Here is an 18,398-nt window from a genome sequence, read left to right as displayed (position 1 = left end):
GGCATGTGATTGTAGCACTAGGAAGGCCAAGTGCTGTTTTTTTTGTGAATTGCTATAAGTGCCCAATATATGGTTGTTAATGAATGATAGAAGCCATTGTGAATTTCTTCTGTTACGGTGGTCAGCTGAAGATACCTGCCTTTAATAACTTCAGAAGTCAAAGTCATCTTTTCCATAGGTATAGGCCAGATCTCTAGGCCCAACAGATGGCAATCATTTAAGCAAATCCAAAGCCCTCTGTTGAGAAAAATATCAGCCCTACTTGCAAGTACTTCACCATTTCACAGCGTGGCGAGATGGTCCACCATTGGGACAGAATTCAAATAAAGGACTTTAATTTATACAACAAAATGTCATGTCACTAACTGTATCTTAGGTACCTGAAGTCTAAGGAACTCTTTCCAGGTGACATCATATTCTAAAATGAATTGATACCTTGACAAACTCCAGTGGAGATCTTTGATATAAGACAGTGGAGGCCTAAGAGACATTCAATTTCTTTGGCTTTTAGAGCACTAACTCTAAAGCCAGAGTCCCTGAATTAGAGGTTTGGCTCTGGGTGTGTGACTTGGGCAAGATATTTAACCCCTCTGTGCCTCAGTTGCTTCATTTACAATATAGGAATAATAGTACTTATCTTACAGGATTGTTATAAAGATTGAGTTATTATGTATGTAAAATGTAGGAGTTAGCTATGATGATGAGGATTCATAGATCTACTCAGGTAGAACACCAGCAAACTAAGGCCATGGACTCCAATACTTTAACCATAAGAAGTTTTTAGTTCTAGCTTTATACCAAGCACTGTGCCAAGAATTTTATATATGTAGTCACATCTAGTCCATATCAAGCTTTGAGGGAAGCACTATCATTATCCCACTTTTATAGATAAGAAAACTTTGAGTTCAAGTAACTTGCCCAACTAGTTTCAAAACTAGTTAGTGCTAATGCCAGGATTTAAATCCAATAGCCAAAGCCAACAGAAGTTAAAAAGAGCTATACCTGTATAGAGCCAGTCTGCTAGTAAGAACAGCAACAGATTGACAAGAATAACGGTAAAAACAAAAGAATACAAAACAGCATGTTACTGCTGGAGTATACTGCAGACAACTGTAGACAACTGTCAAAATCAGATCTGGACTACATAGATTTCTTATGTCAGGTACTGTTGCAAGTCCTTTACATATTAACTTATGTGTGATAATGATGATAAACAATAAAACTTTATACATATAACCTCAGGCAATCTTAACATCATTATGGGTTAAGTATCATGACCATTTACATGATCAAGAAACAAACTCCTAGGTTAAATATGTTAAATAGGTCACACAGCCAGTAGAGCTCAGAGTCTGGATTTGAACACAGATCTCCCTGATTCTCAAATCACTTAAGCACTTAAGCACTATGAAAAATTTCCCCCAAATTTGGTAAACACACCATCAGTATCATGAAGTTTTTTGTAAAGAAGGAAGGATCTATAGTTAAGTTTGGGACTCACTATATATTTTCTCATTAAGATTCAAAACACATGTTAGTATGGCAGGGATTCTGAAATGTCTTACAATTAAAAAAGAAATCCAAGTTAACTGTATTTAACTCATCATTCCCCAGTTTATTTAACCATGGAACTTCTTCAGGTTAAATCCTCCAGGACTAAATTTTATTCATTCGTTCATTCATTCTTTCTTTATCTATGATGTTATTCTTAAGCAATCTCTATACCCAACATTGGGCTTGAACTCACAACCTTGAGGTCAAGAGTCACACGCTCCTCTGACTGAGCCAGCCAGGCATCCCCAGGACTAAAATTGTAAATGCATAATACATAAAATCCTCCAGGACTAAAATTTGTAAATACATGATACATCCCTGTGTGATGCTTTCATAATGTGGATCATACAACTAATACAAAACATTTCAGAGTGCAGGGGATTGAAGAGGAGAAGACTGAACAATCATAATAGGAAGTTGTGGAATACAGTTGAAAGGGCTATGGAGTCTCCCCAGACCTGTTCACAGCCAGCCTCCCCCATCAGTTATTTAACTTTGCTATTGGTTGTATTTATAATTCAGTAAATAGATCATTTATTTATTTATTTATTTATTTATTTATTTATTTATTTATTTATTTATTTATTTATTTATTTATTTATTGTTAGAGGGGAGGAGGGACTGAGAGAAAGGGAGAGAGAGAATCCCAAGCAAGCTCAGCACTCTCAGCACAGAGCCTGACATGGGGCTCAAACCCATGAACCATGAGATCATGACTTGAGCCAAAATTAAGAGTTGGACGCTCAACCGACTGAGCCATCCAGGTGCCCCAAACAGATCCATTATTATACACATATCTGACAGTAATCTTTCCTATTAAAAGCAGATCATTTTCTACAAGCAGAATTGATTTGCCTTGCTAAGAAAGTCAAGGAAGCAGGGATTATTGCTACCGTGGACTTGCTCCTCACTAACAGGGAAGAACAATGCCATGAAATGAAAGGATCTGTAACCCTGGGACAGAGTGAGGCATTAGAACTGAGGCATAAACTAGGAATAAACTCAGTGAGGTGTTAGAACTGAGGCATAAACTAGGAATAATGAGATAAACATCCTGCATTTTAGAAAAGCAGACTTCAGAACAAAGCAAAGGTAATTTGAGTCCCAGGGCACGGATGATATTATGGGACAGGCAGTGCAGAAGACGGTCAGTGAAATCAATTTTTCATGAAATATTTATCAATTATCCATTCAAGAGGAAAACGGAAAGGTAGAACGATACCAAATGAATGTGGGAATCCACCAGCGATCTTTTAAGGAGACGGCCTAAAGTGTTGTTAAAACAAGCAGATAAGTTCATTACAAATTCAAAAACAAGCATAAATCTGCAAAAATAGCATGAGGAAGTTAGAAACCCAGAAAACAGTGAGGCTTGCAAAAAAAGAAAAAAAAATGTTGCAAAGGGCAACAAAAAACTGTTCTGGGGTAAGTTCAGGGTCACAGGCACATAAAAGCATTAAGTCTGCCCTTTCGGACAAATGATGTCACAGAAGACTGAAAGAAAGCAGAACCAAGAATTCCTGTTTTCTCTATAATGAATGATCTTTCAACCACAAACAAACGCTAAAACAGATAGGAAGGAAATTGTGTCTATGATAGCTGAGAAAGCCTAGAATATGGGGGGGGGGAGCTTCTACATAAAGAGACAGCAACCTAAGGAAAGAAACATACAGGGGCCACACACACACACACACACACACACACACACACACACACAAATGCTAGCAGAGTGTAAAGCAATCTTAATCACCAAGAGAGATTAAGGCAGACTGGGGAAAAAGGTAAAGTTTCTAAAAGAGACAATTTCTGAGTAGGTGTTGAAAGATGAGTGGAATGTTAGCCAAAGTCTGCATGTGGGAGGGCATGAGAGGCAGAAGTAACAGGAAGAAAGTTGTCAGATACAAACATGCAGACTGTCATGGGAACAGGGAGACTGGATTCAGCAGTGTGGGAGAGGCTGTGGCAGGCTCTATGTGCCCATTAAGGAACATAGTACTTTTATTCTGCGACTATTGCAGGGGACAGGAGGCCAGGGGTGAGGGAAGGGATGGGGGGGGTGGTGGTGGTGAGATCCACTGGAGGGTTAACAGTCAGATTTGAGCAGAACAGGGAGTCCAGGAATCATTCTACAACTTTGACTTGATTATGCTGAATGTTGACAAGCCAAATAAATGTAGACGGAGCATCTGTCCAGATTTGTCTGGGAATAATTCTGGTTTAAAACCGTTGTCCAAGCATGATTAATAGCAGCCTCTAGCACTCTCAAAAATGTCCTGGTTTTGACAATAAGTTATAGGATTACCTAGATATATGTAACTTGGGGACTATCTGTGTTTAATAGCAATAATAGTAAACTTGTATTTAAATAGCTACAAACTGTAGAGAGGAGAGTTTCCCAACAGGTGTGACACAAATGGATTACAGGTAGACCATGGGCCATGCAACATTGATATTTAAGTGTTTCATAGAAGTAAAAACGCAAAACCATTTTTCATAGCCATTCAAAATTTATCAGACTTCATATTCTGCTTGAGAATCATTTTTTAATTTCTTATATAAATCTTTTGAGTTCTAGCATTCAAGCCCATACAGACCGATTTCCTCCTTATTCCCCCCAGTCTCCTCTGGAATACTTCTACAAACATAATCAAGTCTAGGGCATGAGAACAAGATTGGGAGACACTACTGTAGATTAATTTAACTGTGGGAGTTCAAAAAAAGGTCAGGATACAGTCAACTAGCATCAAGTTATCACGAGCATTCCCACAGGTAGGCGTTGGTCACAGAGACAGAACCAGCGGCAAAAAGGAGAAATCCATCACAGAGGACTTTGTTTTCAGGTCAGCCTGGCTCAGCTGTGAGAGTGTCAAAATAGGAGCCCAGGACATGTGATTCCAGTCTCTGTTGAACTAATCATGTGCTCTTGGGGATGTCACTGACCCTTTCTGAGCCTCAGTTTCCTCACTTGATAAGTGGAAGTAATTCATACAAGCCAGTTATTTATTATAAAAATAAAATGAGGGGTGAGGCACCTGTGCTGGTTCAGTGGGTGGAACATGTGACTCTTGATCTTGGGGCTGTGAGTTCAAACCCCATACTGGGCATAGACCCTACTTTAGAAAAAAACAAAACAAAACTTAAATATAGATTTTGAGGGCAAAAATGAGATAGGTGGAACCTTTATAAAATCTAGACTGCTGGGGCACCTGGGTGGCTTGGCCAGTTAAGCACCCGACTTCAGCTCAGGTCATGATCTTACGGATCGTGGGTTCAAGCCCCGTGTCGGGTTCTGTGCTGACAGCTCAGAGCCCGGAGCCTGCCTCAGATTCTCTGTCTCCATCTCTCTCTGCCCACCCACACCCCATTCTCTCGCTCTCAAAAATAAATCAACATTAAAAAAATTTAAAAATAAAAAAATCTAGACTGCTATATGAATGTAAAATAATGAAAAATTATGTTCGTCAGGATCTCATTTCTCTTAGGGCTGGCTTCCTCTTCCTATGTTGTCACTGGTTTCCCCTTCGGGTGTCCCCAGAAGGATCACACAATCTTACTCTCACCCTATGCACATCCTTTCCCACTAGTTCCACTACCACCCATTCACCAACCGCTCCCAAATGTGTATCTCCAGCCCAGCTCTCTCTCCCTCCTGGGCTCTGGTCTTGTTGCTGTAAGATATTCGTGAAAAGCTGTCCTTGGACTAGTCCCATGGACACCTCAAAACAAGGTCCAACATCTATTACCTTCACTTTCAGATCTGCTCCTTCCCCTAGATCAGGATCATCACCACCATTCACCCAAGTTCTCTAGAGTCTGTGTGCCAGGAGCTACCTTTGGCTCCTTTCTCTCCTTTACCCCATATAATCCCTTCATCAGCAAATCTGGTTCAGCTGCACTGCCAGCCAGCCTGGTTTTATTAGTTCATGCTCCCACCTCTCACCTGGATTACTTTCTAAGTGGACTGTCTCCTTCGCCTGCTTTCTTAAACTCCAGTGTCTCTACACTGCTACTGAGAAAAGACTGTTCTAGAACACAGGCTTGATTATGGGGTTTCCCTGTGAAAAACCTTTCAGTGGCTGCTTGCTTGGCCCACAGAGCCCTTCATTATCTGGCCTGTGCTTCCTTCCAGCCTTACCACTCTGAGGTCTAAGCAACTTTTAGTTCCTTGGCTCTATCATCCTCTTCCACCGGAATGTCCCTTCTGACTGGAATGCCCCTTCTTTCTCCCTCCTGTTCTCCTACCCCACCTCCTTCACTAAGGTCCTGTAGAAAGGCAAGCTCATACAATGGTTAAACTCTAGAGTTCAGAGTGAGACAGGCAGGAGTTGAATCGTGATTCTACCTCTCATAAATTATGTCAGCTTGAGCAATTTACTTTTCTTTGCATTTCAGTTTCCTCCTTTGTAAGATAAGGAAAATAAGAACACCCACCTCAAAGAATCCTAGCATGGACTAAATGAATTGCATGCCAAGCAAATAGCACAGTATCTGGCACAGGGTGAATGCTCACTATATGCTTAATAGAGGTTACTGTATATTTTTACTGTAAACACTTAACCTGGATGACTCAGATTAGATGCCCGTGTGAAAGGGTAACAATCCTCAATGCCCGATGACCGGGTGCATATTACAGGTCCTTTCTAAGGCTCTTACAGCAACCCATAAAGCCTCTGTCAGAACTCTGTCATTCAAGTGCTACTCTGTAACTGTCCATAGGCTTATCTCCCCTTCACCCCACTGGAAACTCCTCAAGATCAGGCATGTGTCTTTCATTTTTGTTTTGCCAGTTGGTGTTTGGTCAATTTTTCTTATATGAGTGATGACTTCCAAATGGTAGTATTTTAAGTTTATTTTGGAATACTGAAAGGTAGATTGTGAAAATTTAATAATATGACACAAATTAGTTAGAATATAGCTGGGTTTGCCACTTGGAAATTCAATTACATTTCTGAATTCTTTATAAACATAAAATGGAGAAAATAAGTAATACACATTTCCCACATCGGTTCATTTGGCAATAATATATACTCATTATTTTAAAAGATGTAATTGTGTATTAACAGACTGGTTAAAGGGAGCCTGGGTGGCTCAGTCAGTTGAGTGTCTGACTTTGGTTCATGTTGTAAATCCCAAGGTTCAGGAGTTTGAGCCCCAGATCAGGCTCCCTGCTGTTAGCGCATGGAACCTGAACCCTCTTCGATCCTCTGTCCCCCTCTCTGCACCTCCCTGCTCACGCACTCTCTCTCTCTCTCTCTCTCAAAAACAAACATTAAAAAAAAAAAACAACAAAAAAAACATACTGGTTAAGAACGGTTACTGCACTTCCACACCTCACAAAAAGGTCTTTAGATCAAGCTCAAGCCACATGTTAGAAACAGAAGGTCCCACTAAAATACAATAACATTCCTGCGCTCAGGGCTATATTTGTAGGGTTCTCAGAAAAATAACAAGGAAAACTGTAAATTAGGCATTATTTACAAACAAACCTGGTAGCTGAGTCAATCTGACCTTAATGTTTGATTGGATCCATCAGAAGGTGTCGCCTATGTAGCCCGACTCAGATTGCTCACCTGTCAGGATTAATACCGATTAAATATTGCCCCTAGGGGCGCCTGGGTGGCTCAGTCGGTTAAGCAGCCGACTTCGGCTCAGGTAACGATCTCTCGGGCCGTGAGTTCGAGCCCCGCTTCGGGCTCTGTGCGGACAGCTCAGAGCCTGGAGCCTGTTTCGGATTCTGTGTCTCCCTCTCTCTGACCCTCCCCTGTTCATGCTCGGTCTCTCCCTGTCTCAAAAATAAATAAAACGTTAAAAATAAATAAATAAATAAATAAATAAATATTGCCCCTAAAGCTATTTAGAGCCTTTCTGCTGCCATGTGTTTACAAAAATTCCATCAAGTCAACTAAAAACTATTGAGCTTGGTGAAATCTCTAATTTACATGGATAAATATGTATCACAACAAGTCTAGAAAATGGCAGACAAAACTTAAATATTTACTAATGTTCTCACATTAAATTTACCAGCCATTAGTAAAAGTCCCAGTTCATGAATGGTTATGAAAAAGGTTAACAAGTTGGAGTTCTTCACGGCATGACAGTGCAGCTGTCATTTAAACCACCCTCACACAGCCTGAAGGCACATGCATCATGCACAGAACATCCAGGAGGAGACATGTTGCATTTTGATGTTTGGGGGCATTTTACAAGATGAAAAACCTTGCTCAACTTGTTCGAAAGCACTGACATCCATAAGAAATAGGAGGAACATTCAGCAAACATGCCAATTTCAACAATCTTTTACATTATGTCATCAAAAAGATACACAGTAGAACTAGTAAGCTGGGAGATGATCAAGGTAAGCCAAGCCACGCCCCTGCTCTGAACTCCCTTAAGATTCCTCATTGCCTTTGGCCCCTCCTCTAAACAGCGTATAACCCCTCCCTCCTATGAGCTTCTGGAACTGTGCCTCTTCAGTAATGCCTATCAGCTCTTACCTTTTTAATACCTGTATATTAACATGTCTTCTCCATTCCACCAGGCTGTAGGTTCTTTTAGGTCATTTTGGCATCTCCCTAACACTGCACATAGTGGTCTTTTGATCTGTGTCACATCTAATTGAGCATGAAGCATGGCCCTGTGACAGCTGTGTCAGGGGATCCAGGACGCTTCTTGTCAAGAAATCTGATGTTCTTATAGAACAATTACTAAAATATTAATCACATTGGCATTGTGTACACATCAATTCCACTTTAGAAGTAGGAAATCTACAAAAATTTTTTTAAATCGTTTATTACTACATGTTCATTGTAGAAAAACTAGAATATACAGATATGAAAATTGAAGCTATAACCTTATGGCCTAGAAAAAAATTACATTTTAAATTAGATCCTTCTACTTTTTCTCTAAGTATAGATAGACAAATAGATATACATAACTATAGGTTTTGGGATATAAATATTTTAAGTGGGATAATGGCATATATGCTGTTTTGTTGCGTTTTCCAACTTAACATACAGTACAAATCTTCTGTAAGTCATTAAACATTATTTTATAACCTAAAGGTTTTGAATGTATAGTATCCCAAATTATGTGTACCATAATTATGTAATCTCTAATATTACTTGCTTTCATTCTTTTAAATAATGCTGCAGGGGCGCCTGGGTGGCTCAGTCGGTTAAGCCGCCGACTTCGGCTCAGGTCATGATCTCGCGGTCCGTGAGTTCAAGCCCCAAGTCGGGCTCTGTGCTGACAGCTCGGAGCCTGGAGCCTGTTTCAGATTCTGTGTCTCCCTCTCTCTGACCCTCCCCCGTTCATGCTCTGTCTCTGTCTCAAAAATAAATAAACGTTAAAAAAAAAATTTTTTTAAATAATGCTGCAAAAAAAAAGAAAAAGAAACCTAGGTTGCTGAATGTTCCCCCATATTTCTCATAAAACAGCAGTACTTTCTGACTAGTTGAGCAAGGTTCTTGACTCTGTAAAATGTTTCCATCTCCACAGCTATAGCCTTGCCTATATCACTGAGTACTTAAATTCATACTGGGGCACCCACCGGGTGGCTCAGTTGGTTGAACATCCAACTCTTGACCTCGGCTCAGGTCATAATCTCCCAGTTCATGAGCTTGAGCCCCAAGTCCAGCTGCGCTGACAGCATGGAGGCTGCTTGGGATTTGGTCTCTCTCCCTCTCTCTCTGTCAATCCCCCACGTACTCACGTGTGCGCAGACTTCCCCTCTCTTTGAATAAAGAAATAAAATATGAAAAATAAATTCATACTGAGGGATTGTTGGGTCAGAGAATAAACATGCTTCTACTGCTTTCAATGAATATTGCCAAACTCAGCAGTGTGAACTTCTCAGGATCTTCACCTGTGTTGGGATTACTATTTTAAAAAAAATCTTTCCTGGGGCGCCTGGGTGGCTCAGTCGGTTAAGCGTCCGACTTCAGCTCAGGTCACGATCTGGCCGTCTGCGAGTTCGAGCCCCTCGTCGGGCTCTGGGCTGATGGCTCAGAGCCTGGAGCTTGCTTCCGATTCTGTGTCTCCCTCTCTCTCTGCCCCTCCCCCGTTCATGCTGTGTCTCTCTCTGTCTCAAAAATAAATAAACGTTAAAAAAATTTTTTTTTTTAAATAAAAATAAAAAAATCTTTCCTTGCACACCATTCTGAGATCAGCCTCCAGAACCTGCCCAACTCCCTACTTTTGTCCCTCTAGTCTCTGGCTGACCAATCTTCATCTACACCTCTCTCTCCTCTGCCTTTCCCAGACCTTTTTTGTGTGCTGTTCTGCTCACATCTTATGAAGGCTTTGCTATAACCCTGAAATTTGCCTAGCTAGTATTTTATCCCCTTTAGATTCTTACAGCCAAAGTGTCAACCAACTAATCTGATAAGCTAATCCATGCTAATGTAAAAGGGGCCATCCCCAGCAACATGTGTTCAGTTTAAGGAATACATATTGCCTACATCTGTAATGCATTTTATTTACCTTAAAGAGCATTGGTTCTCAAATTTTACTGCATATTGAAATCACCTGGGGAGCTTTTAAAACTGATGCCTGGAATTTACCTCCGAGTAAATCTGGTATAGGCATAGGATAGGACTTAAGCATTAGGATTTTTAAAAACAAATTTTAATGTTTATTTATTCTTGAGAGAGAGAGAGAGAGAGAGCGAGCACAACTGAGCAGGCAAGTGGTGGGGCCGGGGGAGGGTCAGAGAGAGAGGGAGACAGGATCTGAAGCAGGCTTCAAGCTGTCAGCCCAAAGCTCAACGCGGGGCGTGGGGCTCAAACTCACAAACCAGGAGATCATGACCTGAGCCGAAGTCGGAAGCTTAACTGACTGAGCCACCCAGGTGCCCCCAAGCATCAGGATTTTTAAAGCTCCCTAGGTGATGCTAATGCAGCATCTGTGTTTGAGAGGACTTTAGAGAAAGATCTCCAGTACCTTCTTCTTAGGTAATATTGGAGGACCCCCCAGGAAAAAAAGCACAATGAACATAATCTCAATAATCTGAATCACCTGCACAGGGTAAAGGAGGGGGAAAAATTGGCATGAAAGGGTGCAGTGTTTGCCAATGACACAGAATAAAAGCAGCATTCGTATTTCTTGATGCCGGGCGCGAGCCTATGGTGTTAAGAAGTAGGCCAAGAGGCCAAGCTTCACTTCTGAAGTAGCTTCAGTTGCTTTTGTAATTGAGCAAGTCAGCTCTAACTAAAATTGTCTGGGTAACAAACTTCATGCCATGCAATCTAGTGGTAGCTCTCCACATTTCAATGAGATAAGTCATGTCCAGTTTACATTTGTTTTACCATTTGAACAAAGTTGGGCAATCCAACAGATCTTCATAATCCATAGTGGACCTTTGGAACAACTCTTAGAAGAATAACTACAAGGTCCAGGCATTTAAATGCATTACTAAACCTCACAGCAACCTTGTAAGGTAGATATTAACCCCATTTTACAGGGAAAACTGAGGACCAGTTAGTAAGGTTAGTAATGGCCTGGCCTCACTGCCAGCAAGTAGCCTGGCTGGAACGGGACTCAGGGAGGCAGGACTCAACCTGTCCTGCTCTTACTCACAATGTGTTAAGTCACATTGCCTTGTCCTCAGGATGATGTGGAGTGACATTGGTAAAATGCTTTATTGGGTAGAATGTGCTTCCGTGTGGTCTGAATTATCTTTCTAATATTTCATAATTTAGAAGAAAAGTGAGGAGAGCCACTTCTGTGCAAACTGACTCCCAAGCCACAGTGTCAGGTGAGGATACTTGGTTACCTCATTTATCTTGTGACCTGGCTTTACACTCATTATCACTCCCAAACACCAGCTGAGGGCACATTCTAGCTAGTGGACCATAGGGTCCAAAGGCCTTGCCCTTGATGGGTTGACAGCCTATAGTTAGGGAAGAAAGGCTTTTCTCCAAACCTGGCTTTTCCCAAATTACATATGATGAGGAAGACTTCTTTGGTGACCTGAAAACTAACAATCTCTGCAGGCAATATAGCCATTTTTCATGTTTTTCTTATTCTTACTAGTCATTATTCTTATTGTTGAAGGTCATTATAACCCATCCAGGGTAAATGCCATTGTACCCCAAAACCTTAAAAGGATATCACTCCCAAATTACAGAATTTCTGAAGGAAGAGAGGGGCCGTAGGGCCTGCTACAAGAAGATTGCCTTTCTTGAAACAAAGGCTAGAGAAGGGGATGGTCACTCTTCCACCATGTCAGTAAGCAGGAGGGAAGGAGGGGGTCTGTAACTTCATAGACCATCCCTAAGGGACAACAGGGGACTTTGGGATTGAAAACATGGCTGGATTTAAGAAAAACAAATCCCTAGTAGGAAGGTGCTACCATACCCTACTTAAGTGGCTTTTTGATAGGACAAAGCCTCAGAGACTCTGTGATCCTACACACAGAACAGACAGGGGAAAAGGAACATCATCCCTCTAGGAAATATCATGATTTTTTTCTCTTTGTTTAGTCACTCCTGAAAAAAAAGGAGCTTACAAAAATAACCTGCGATTGAGGAGGGTTAGAATAATAAGGCCCAGCTTTGCGGATTGGAGTTCAGATTTCAGATTCTCTGCCACTAAAACGAATGCCTCTTACTATAGAATAAACTCCAGTTCTATTTTACTGTCTATGGGGAAGAGATGCATCCCCATGATACAAGAGACAGAAATGTCACCCACCAGGGTAAAAGCAGGAGTATCCTGGCTGGGGTAAAGATTGTCTTCTTGACAGCCGAGGACATAAAATAAATGCCGCAGGGCAGGCAGAAAAGTGCATCATGCTGCCGCCCCCTCCACCGCCTCTCCTCTAACCAGGCTGCCAGGCCTCCTGGCCTCCTCCGTGGGCTGAGCTGATAAGCCCCACGCATGAAACGGGAGATCCCTGCGGTTACTCAGGTGCTTAGACGAGCCCTGCCTGCAGCCCCCGGGAACGGAGAGCTCCACGGTCCGAGGATGTTGGGAGGCCGCCCGTGCCGGCTTCTGCTTTTAAGGTGGCTGCATTACCAAGAATCAGAGACTGCCCCCCCCCCCCAGCCTTCCTAAAACATTTAGCTCACTCTCTCCTGGCCCCTACCTACGGAAGAATGAAAATGGGGGGAAGGGTGGCTTCTAAAATGCTGTAAGGTGGTTTTTTTGACGTTGCAAACCAAGAAGGAAGGGGGGCGCTTAGGACAGACGAAGGGTTAAACAGTTGTCAAATTCGATTCAAGAACTTCACCTTCTCGATCACCAACGCAGAAGAGAAGACACAGATCTAGCCCGCTGCTAGTAAGGAGGCAAATGCGACACCCTGAAAAAAAGCCCGACTGAACCACCTTAAAAATCGATCGCCTAAGTGCGTTAGAAAAAAATATGCGTTCTCGTGGGACGCGGTCAGGAAATCTTGCTTCCCCCTCCAAATATTGCTTAAGAGGGAGAGAGAATCAGCGCTGGGCTGCATCTCACCACTTGCTGTGCGCTCCGGAAAGTCGCGTCCAGCAGCATCAGCTTCCAGGGATCGGACACGGAGCTGGGCAGGGGGATGTAGATGTAATAGGCGGCCAGCGCCACCAGGGCGGTGAGCAGGACACAGGACGACCTCATCCTCCCCCGGCTCGGCTTGCCGGCAGATGGACGAGGGAGGAAAGGTATATGCCACCCGGAGACCTCCAGCAAGTTTCTGCAAGGGTCAGCCGCTCATTCACCGTTTCTTATACGCCCAGCAGCCAATCAGAGGCGGCGTAGGGAGGAAGTCGGAGCGCTGACGTGCCCTGTCTTCGGTGTCCTTGCAAAGTGTTGCAGACGCTTCAGGTTTGAGAAAGCTCGGGGGCTGAGCTGGGCGAAGCACAGCGGACTCTGGAGGACACAGGTCTGTATTGCACGCCTGTGACTAAGGCCTCCCTCCAGAAGGATCCCAAACTGAAACCGGGAATAGTTTCAATGGGATGAGTCTCTGTGTGGGTGCAAAGTACGTGGGCCATTCTGACTCAAAATGGAGAGACTGAGAAAGGGAATAAAAATCCACTGTCTTCCCGAGCCAGACTTGCAATGGATACGTGGTGAAAAAGGATAATAAATTCCCGTAGCTCAATGACAAGCCAGTAGTATATCTAGCATCCAAGTCTTGATTTCCAAATCTCATTCTCCAGTGAAAAGAACCACGACTCTGCTGGCTCTTTGGAGAAAAGAGTGATTCCAAGGCTGGGGCAGGTAAAATAGAAGATGAATCTGTTGTGCTGGAAGATAAGGAAGTGCTCAAAAATTATGGAATTGGTCAAAAGGACACAAGCGACAGCCTGAAGGATCTCCCAATAGCTGGGTAATTTTAGCATCAAAATAAATAATTAATGGATTGTAAATAAATGAATAAAATCCAGGAGTCTGTACTAATATAAATGAATAAGTGGGGAAATGCCACCTGAAAAAATTCTTCCAGTGGGTCAATAGTAACAGAAAAAGCATTTGAATCCCGATTTCCAGTGTGGGAGAGGGTGGATATAGAATGGGGCAAAGAACTTCATCAGCAGAATTCAACTGGAAATCCAGAAGGAAACCCTTGGGAAGAACTGTTTAAGGAGCTGGTAAGAGCACAACTTTATCCAATCTTATTGAAACTTAAACATCCTTAAAACATCTGGTACATACAATTTTACACCTTAATATAGTCTTTTAAATTTAATCTGATCCAAAGAAGTAAAATAGTCATAAATTTGGGACTGATAATGAGATTATTAGGAGGAAATTGGTTTCTTGTTCAAAGTTGGAAGAAAACATTTATATAAGGGGAACACTTCAATAGTGTTTCAAGCATTCGAGTTTGAGATAAAGGTTTTGTATCTTTTTTTTTCTTTTTTTTTTTTTTAATTTTTTTTTAACGTTTATTTATTTTTGAGACAGAGAGAGACAGAGCATGAACAGGGGAGGAGCAGAGAGAGAGGGAGACACAGAATCTGAAACAGGCTCCAGGCTCTGAGCTGTCAGCACAGAGCCCGACGCGGGGCTTGAACTCACGGACCGTGAGATCATGACCTGAGCTGAAGTCAGACGCTTAACCGACCAAGCCACCCAGGCGCCCCTTTTTTTTTTTTCTGTAGTTACTGGTTAAGCAAATAGCTCTAAACAGAAAGAGATATATATGTTTGTGGGTGAATGTATGTGTATAAGGTTAGAAGCCAAATCTTTATGGGTGATTAGAAATAATCCCAGAGATATGGACCGAACTGACTACTGAATTACTATAATTTACTTTCAGGTAATCTGCAAAATAATTCAAAGTTTTACCTCTTAGACTTTAATGTTTTCTTCCTGGATTTTGATTGTGTTCATAAAATCATGGTTCTTAGAGCCGATGACAAACCACAACAACCCTCCCTCCCCCCACATCTGACTCATCCTTCCATTTTCAGCAGTAGTAACAAGCTCAGTTTTATAGATGAAACTCTCCAGGCCTAGAGCAGCTTGCTCATGGTCCTCTGGTTTGTAAGTGATGGAACCGACGTTTCTTTCTCCTGCCTCCTAATGCAGTACAGCTTTCCTGAAGCAATACACTAAGACATAGAAACCAAGAAGGAACAAAGAAACCACTATAAGTCTCAGTGCTTCGTCTGTAAATCTCAGGGTTTTAAAAAATGAGACCACTTTGGGATAAACTTAAACATCTTCATTACTTGTATCCATTACTTCATACATTCAACAAATATACCTGGCCTACCCTGGGAAGTAAAGGAGTGGGGCAGGGCAGTAAGTTCTCTGCTTTTTGATTTTACGCACTCAGTGGTGACAGTGGTGGTCTGGGGAATGTAAGTTAGGTACAGAGATATGCTCTGCAATAAGATACAAGTTGGGGTCTTGGACCAGAGGTAGTTATTGCTTAAAATCAGGCACATTCTGTTTTCTAAAAACTTTTGTGCTCCCCAGGTAACTAAATGTTATTTTGGTGTCCTTGGTGGATCTACCTACCAGAAAAGGTGTGGCCTATGCAGGTGACTGGGCATGGTTGTTGGTCCTGGGGTGAATTTGATGGAAAGTTGTGAACTGGTGGTAATCAGGGTTCCAGGCTGTGAATTTGAATATCATCTTCAAATAAATTCCAAACTCCTTTCCAGACCTATCAACCTGGGCTGGTCTGCCTCTGCCTACCTCTGTAACTCACCTCTAGGCCTCCCTACCTGTCTTCTATGCTGCAGCCGCTGGGGCTTCTTTCCTATCAGATATACGAGGCTTTCTGCCTTGGGGTCTTTACGCATGTCATTACATGCTGTTTCCTCTGCCTGGCATTCTGCCTCCTACTTTCTCCTAGTTGGCTCACTCTTATTATTGGGATATGTACTTAATGGCACTTCCTCAGAGTGACAGTATTTTATAAAATTTAGCATGTAATTGGGCCCCGAAGCTTGTAAGTACCTTCTGTAACTGCTAATTAGAGTCTTATCTTTCTCACAAAGCTAATTTAAATGACCTTCCTCTGAGTAAAGATGGAAATGAGTTATGTTGTTGAGTATTTGCATCCTGAAGGAACCTGTTTTAAAGTAATTTTCAATATATCTGAAAATACTAAAATGATTTTCTTTTTTTTTCTTTTTTTAATCTTTATTTATTTTGAGAGGGAGAGACAGAGTGTGAACAGAGGAGGGGCAGAGAGAGAGGGAGACCCAGAATCTGAAGCAGGCTCCAGGCCCTGAGCTGTCAGCACAGAGCCCGACACGGGACTCGAACTCACAAACCGTGAGATCATGACCTGAGCCGAGGTTGGATGCTTAACCAACTGAGCCACCCAGGTGCCCTTAAAATGATTTTCTTATTTCAGAATCTTGTTTCAGAAAGACTATTGAATATTTACCTGCTTAAAAGCCAATCTTTTGGGAGAGTTCTGGTTAAGTCTCTTTTCTCCATTTTCCATTTTTTTCAGATTTTCAGATGGAATCAAACAAGTATGGGTACCATATTTAAGGTTTATATTCCTATAATCCCTGAGAAAGTTGATTTCATAATTCTTGGTATAAAATGGCTCCTTCCATTTCATGTGTGCATCCAAGAACCAGATGTCTTGTATGTATGAAACTACGTATCAAGGAATTGATAATATGAAAACTTATATAATATGACAATATGTTATAATTACCTTATCATCTTTGGACATAGATGTCATTTATTTTCTAAAGTCTGCAGATATTTACCAATGACTTACTCAGTATTGAACGTTGTATCATGTTGGGGATGGCATGTAATAGGACAGAAAATACATAGTAAACAGGAAAGTTAAAGAAAACTTGCTGAGTGCTATAGTAGAGGTGTAGAAAGAGTAGACTTCAAAGGCTTCAAAGCAGACAGACGTGGGGAGAAAGGCATATGCTAGCATTCTGTGTAATCTTAGGTCTGGAGAATGTTCTAGGTACACTTGAGAAGAATGTGTATTCTGCTGTTGTTGGATGGAATGTTCTGTACATGTCTGTTAGTGACATTGGTCTAGAGCATGGTTCAAATCCAATGTTTTCTTATTGATTTTCTGTCTCGATGATCTATCCATTGTTGAAAGTGGGGTATTGAAGTCCCCTGCTATTACTGTATTGTCTATTTCTCCCTTCAAATCTGTTGGTATTTGCTTAATATATTTGAGTGCTCTGATGTTGGGTCCATATATATTTAGGATTATTACACCTTCTAAATGAATTGATCCCTTTATCATTAGGTATTAATTTTACATTAGCACTGTTTTAGGGTTTTTTCCCCTGAAGTTTGTTACTCAGTTATGAAAATTTGATATACATAGTAAAAAATGATATGGCAGACTTTTGGTGTATTTGTTTAAATACTTTAAATATGTATTATTTTAACATATATCAATATAAAAATCCATTAATAAAAATAAGTACATTTTAACAATGTTCATGTTCATGAAGCAGAAAATACAGCTACTAAAGAGATACATGGGAAAATGTTTAACCTTACAAAGAGTCAAGCAATGTAAAATAATTTTCAGTGTCCTGTTTTTCCTCCAAAAAATTATGAAGAGAGAGTAGATCATAGATGGAAGAGATGTTGTAAAACGTAGGTAAATACGCAGTATCCAGCATCCTTTTATAAATGATGCCATGATATGAATCCTTATATATAAAAAAATTCCTTAATAAAGATTACTTAAAAAATTATATGAATAAAAATAAATATTTAAAAATAAGCTTTTCCTACATATCAAAACAAGTAAGTACTGTATCTAAATGTAAATAGAACACTTAGCTTTTACAATAATTTAGGGGCACCTAAGTGGCTCAGTCAGTTAAACGTCTGACTTCGGCTCAGGTAATGATCTCACGGTTAGTGAGTTCAAGCCCCACTTAGGGCTCTGTGCTGACAGCTCAGAGCCTGGAGCCTGCTTCGGATCTGTGTCTCCTTCTCTCTCTCATGCTCTCTCTCTCTTTCTCAAAGAATAAATAAACATTAAAAAATTTTAAAATAATTTTAAAAAGCAGGATACTGCCACAAACAACTGCTTAGTTTATAATAAATAAATATGTATTCTGACAATAATTATATTTTAAAAAATGCAAAAAGCTTAAATACAACAACTGGAGGTAAATACACCCAAACCTCAGATGTATTTTTGTTTATGTAGAACTATGAATAATTCTATTTTCTTTTTATTACTTTGAGTTTTTCAATTTTCTTCATTCATTACTGTATAATAATGTTTTAAAAATAACTTAGAAACAGGAGGTCACAAATGCCTAAGAAAATTGGTACTGGACCCATCTTATACCAGATAAACCTGAACTTTTATTAAAAATTACATCTGTTTACATTTATTTACCTAATTTAAAAATTGTGTTTATAAAACGTCCTCTATATTTATCTCA

At 40.9% G+C, this 18,398-nt stretch overlaps 1 protein-coding gene across 1 annotated transcript in view; it reads right to left on the bottom strand.

Moving 5' to 3' along the window:
• NCEH1 (neutral cholesterol ester hydrolase 1) overlaps window positions 1-13,365 on the bottom strand; it is a 59,197-nt gene extending 45,832 nt beyond the window's left edge. Inside the window, exon 1 of the mRNA XM_007077088.3 lies at window positions 13,012-13,365. Coding sequence (XP_007077150.1) covers window positions 13,012-13,149 — 138 coding nt within the window. The 5' untranslated portion in view covers window positions 13,150-13,365. The remainder of the gene's footprint in view (window positions 1-13,011) is intronic.
• Between the last annotated feature and the right edge of the window lie 5,033 nt (window positions 13,366-18,398).

The sequence above is a fragment of the Panthera tigris genome, chromosome C2 (assembly GCF_018350195.1).
Source record: "Panthera tigris isolate Pti1 chromosome C2, P.tigris_Pti1_mat1.1, whole genome shotgun sequence".
Classification (NCBI taxonomy): Eukaryota; Metazoa; Chordata; class Mammalia; order Carnivora; family Felidae; genus Panthera; species Panthera tigris.
This window is presented reverse-complemented; position numbering and strand designations above follow the sequence as displayed.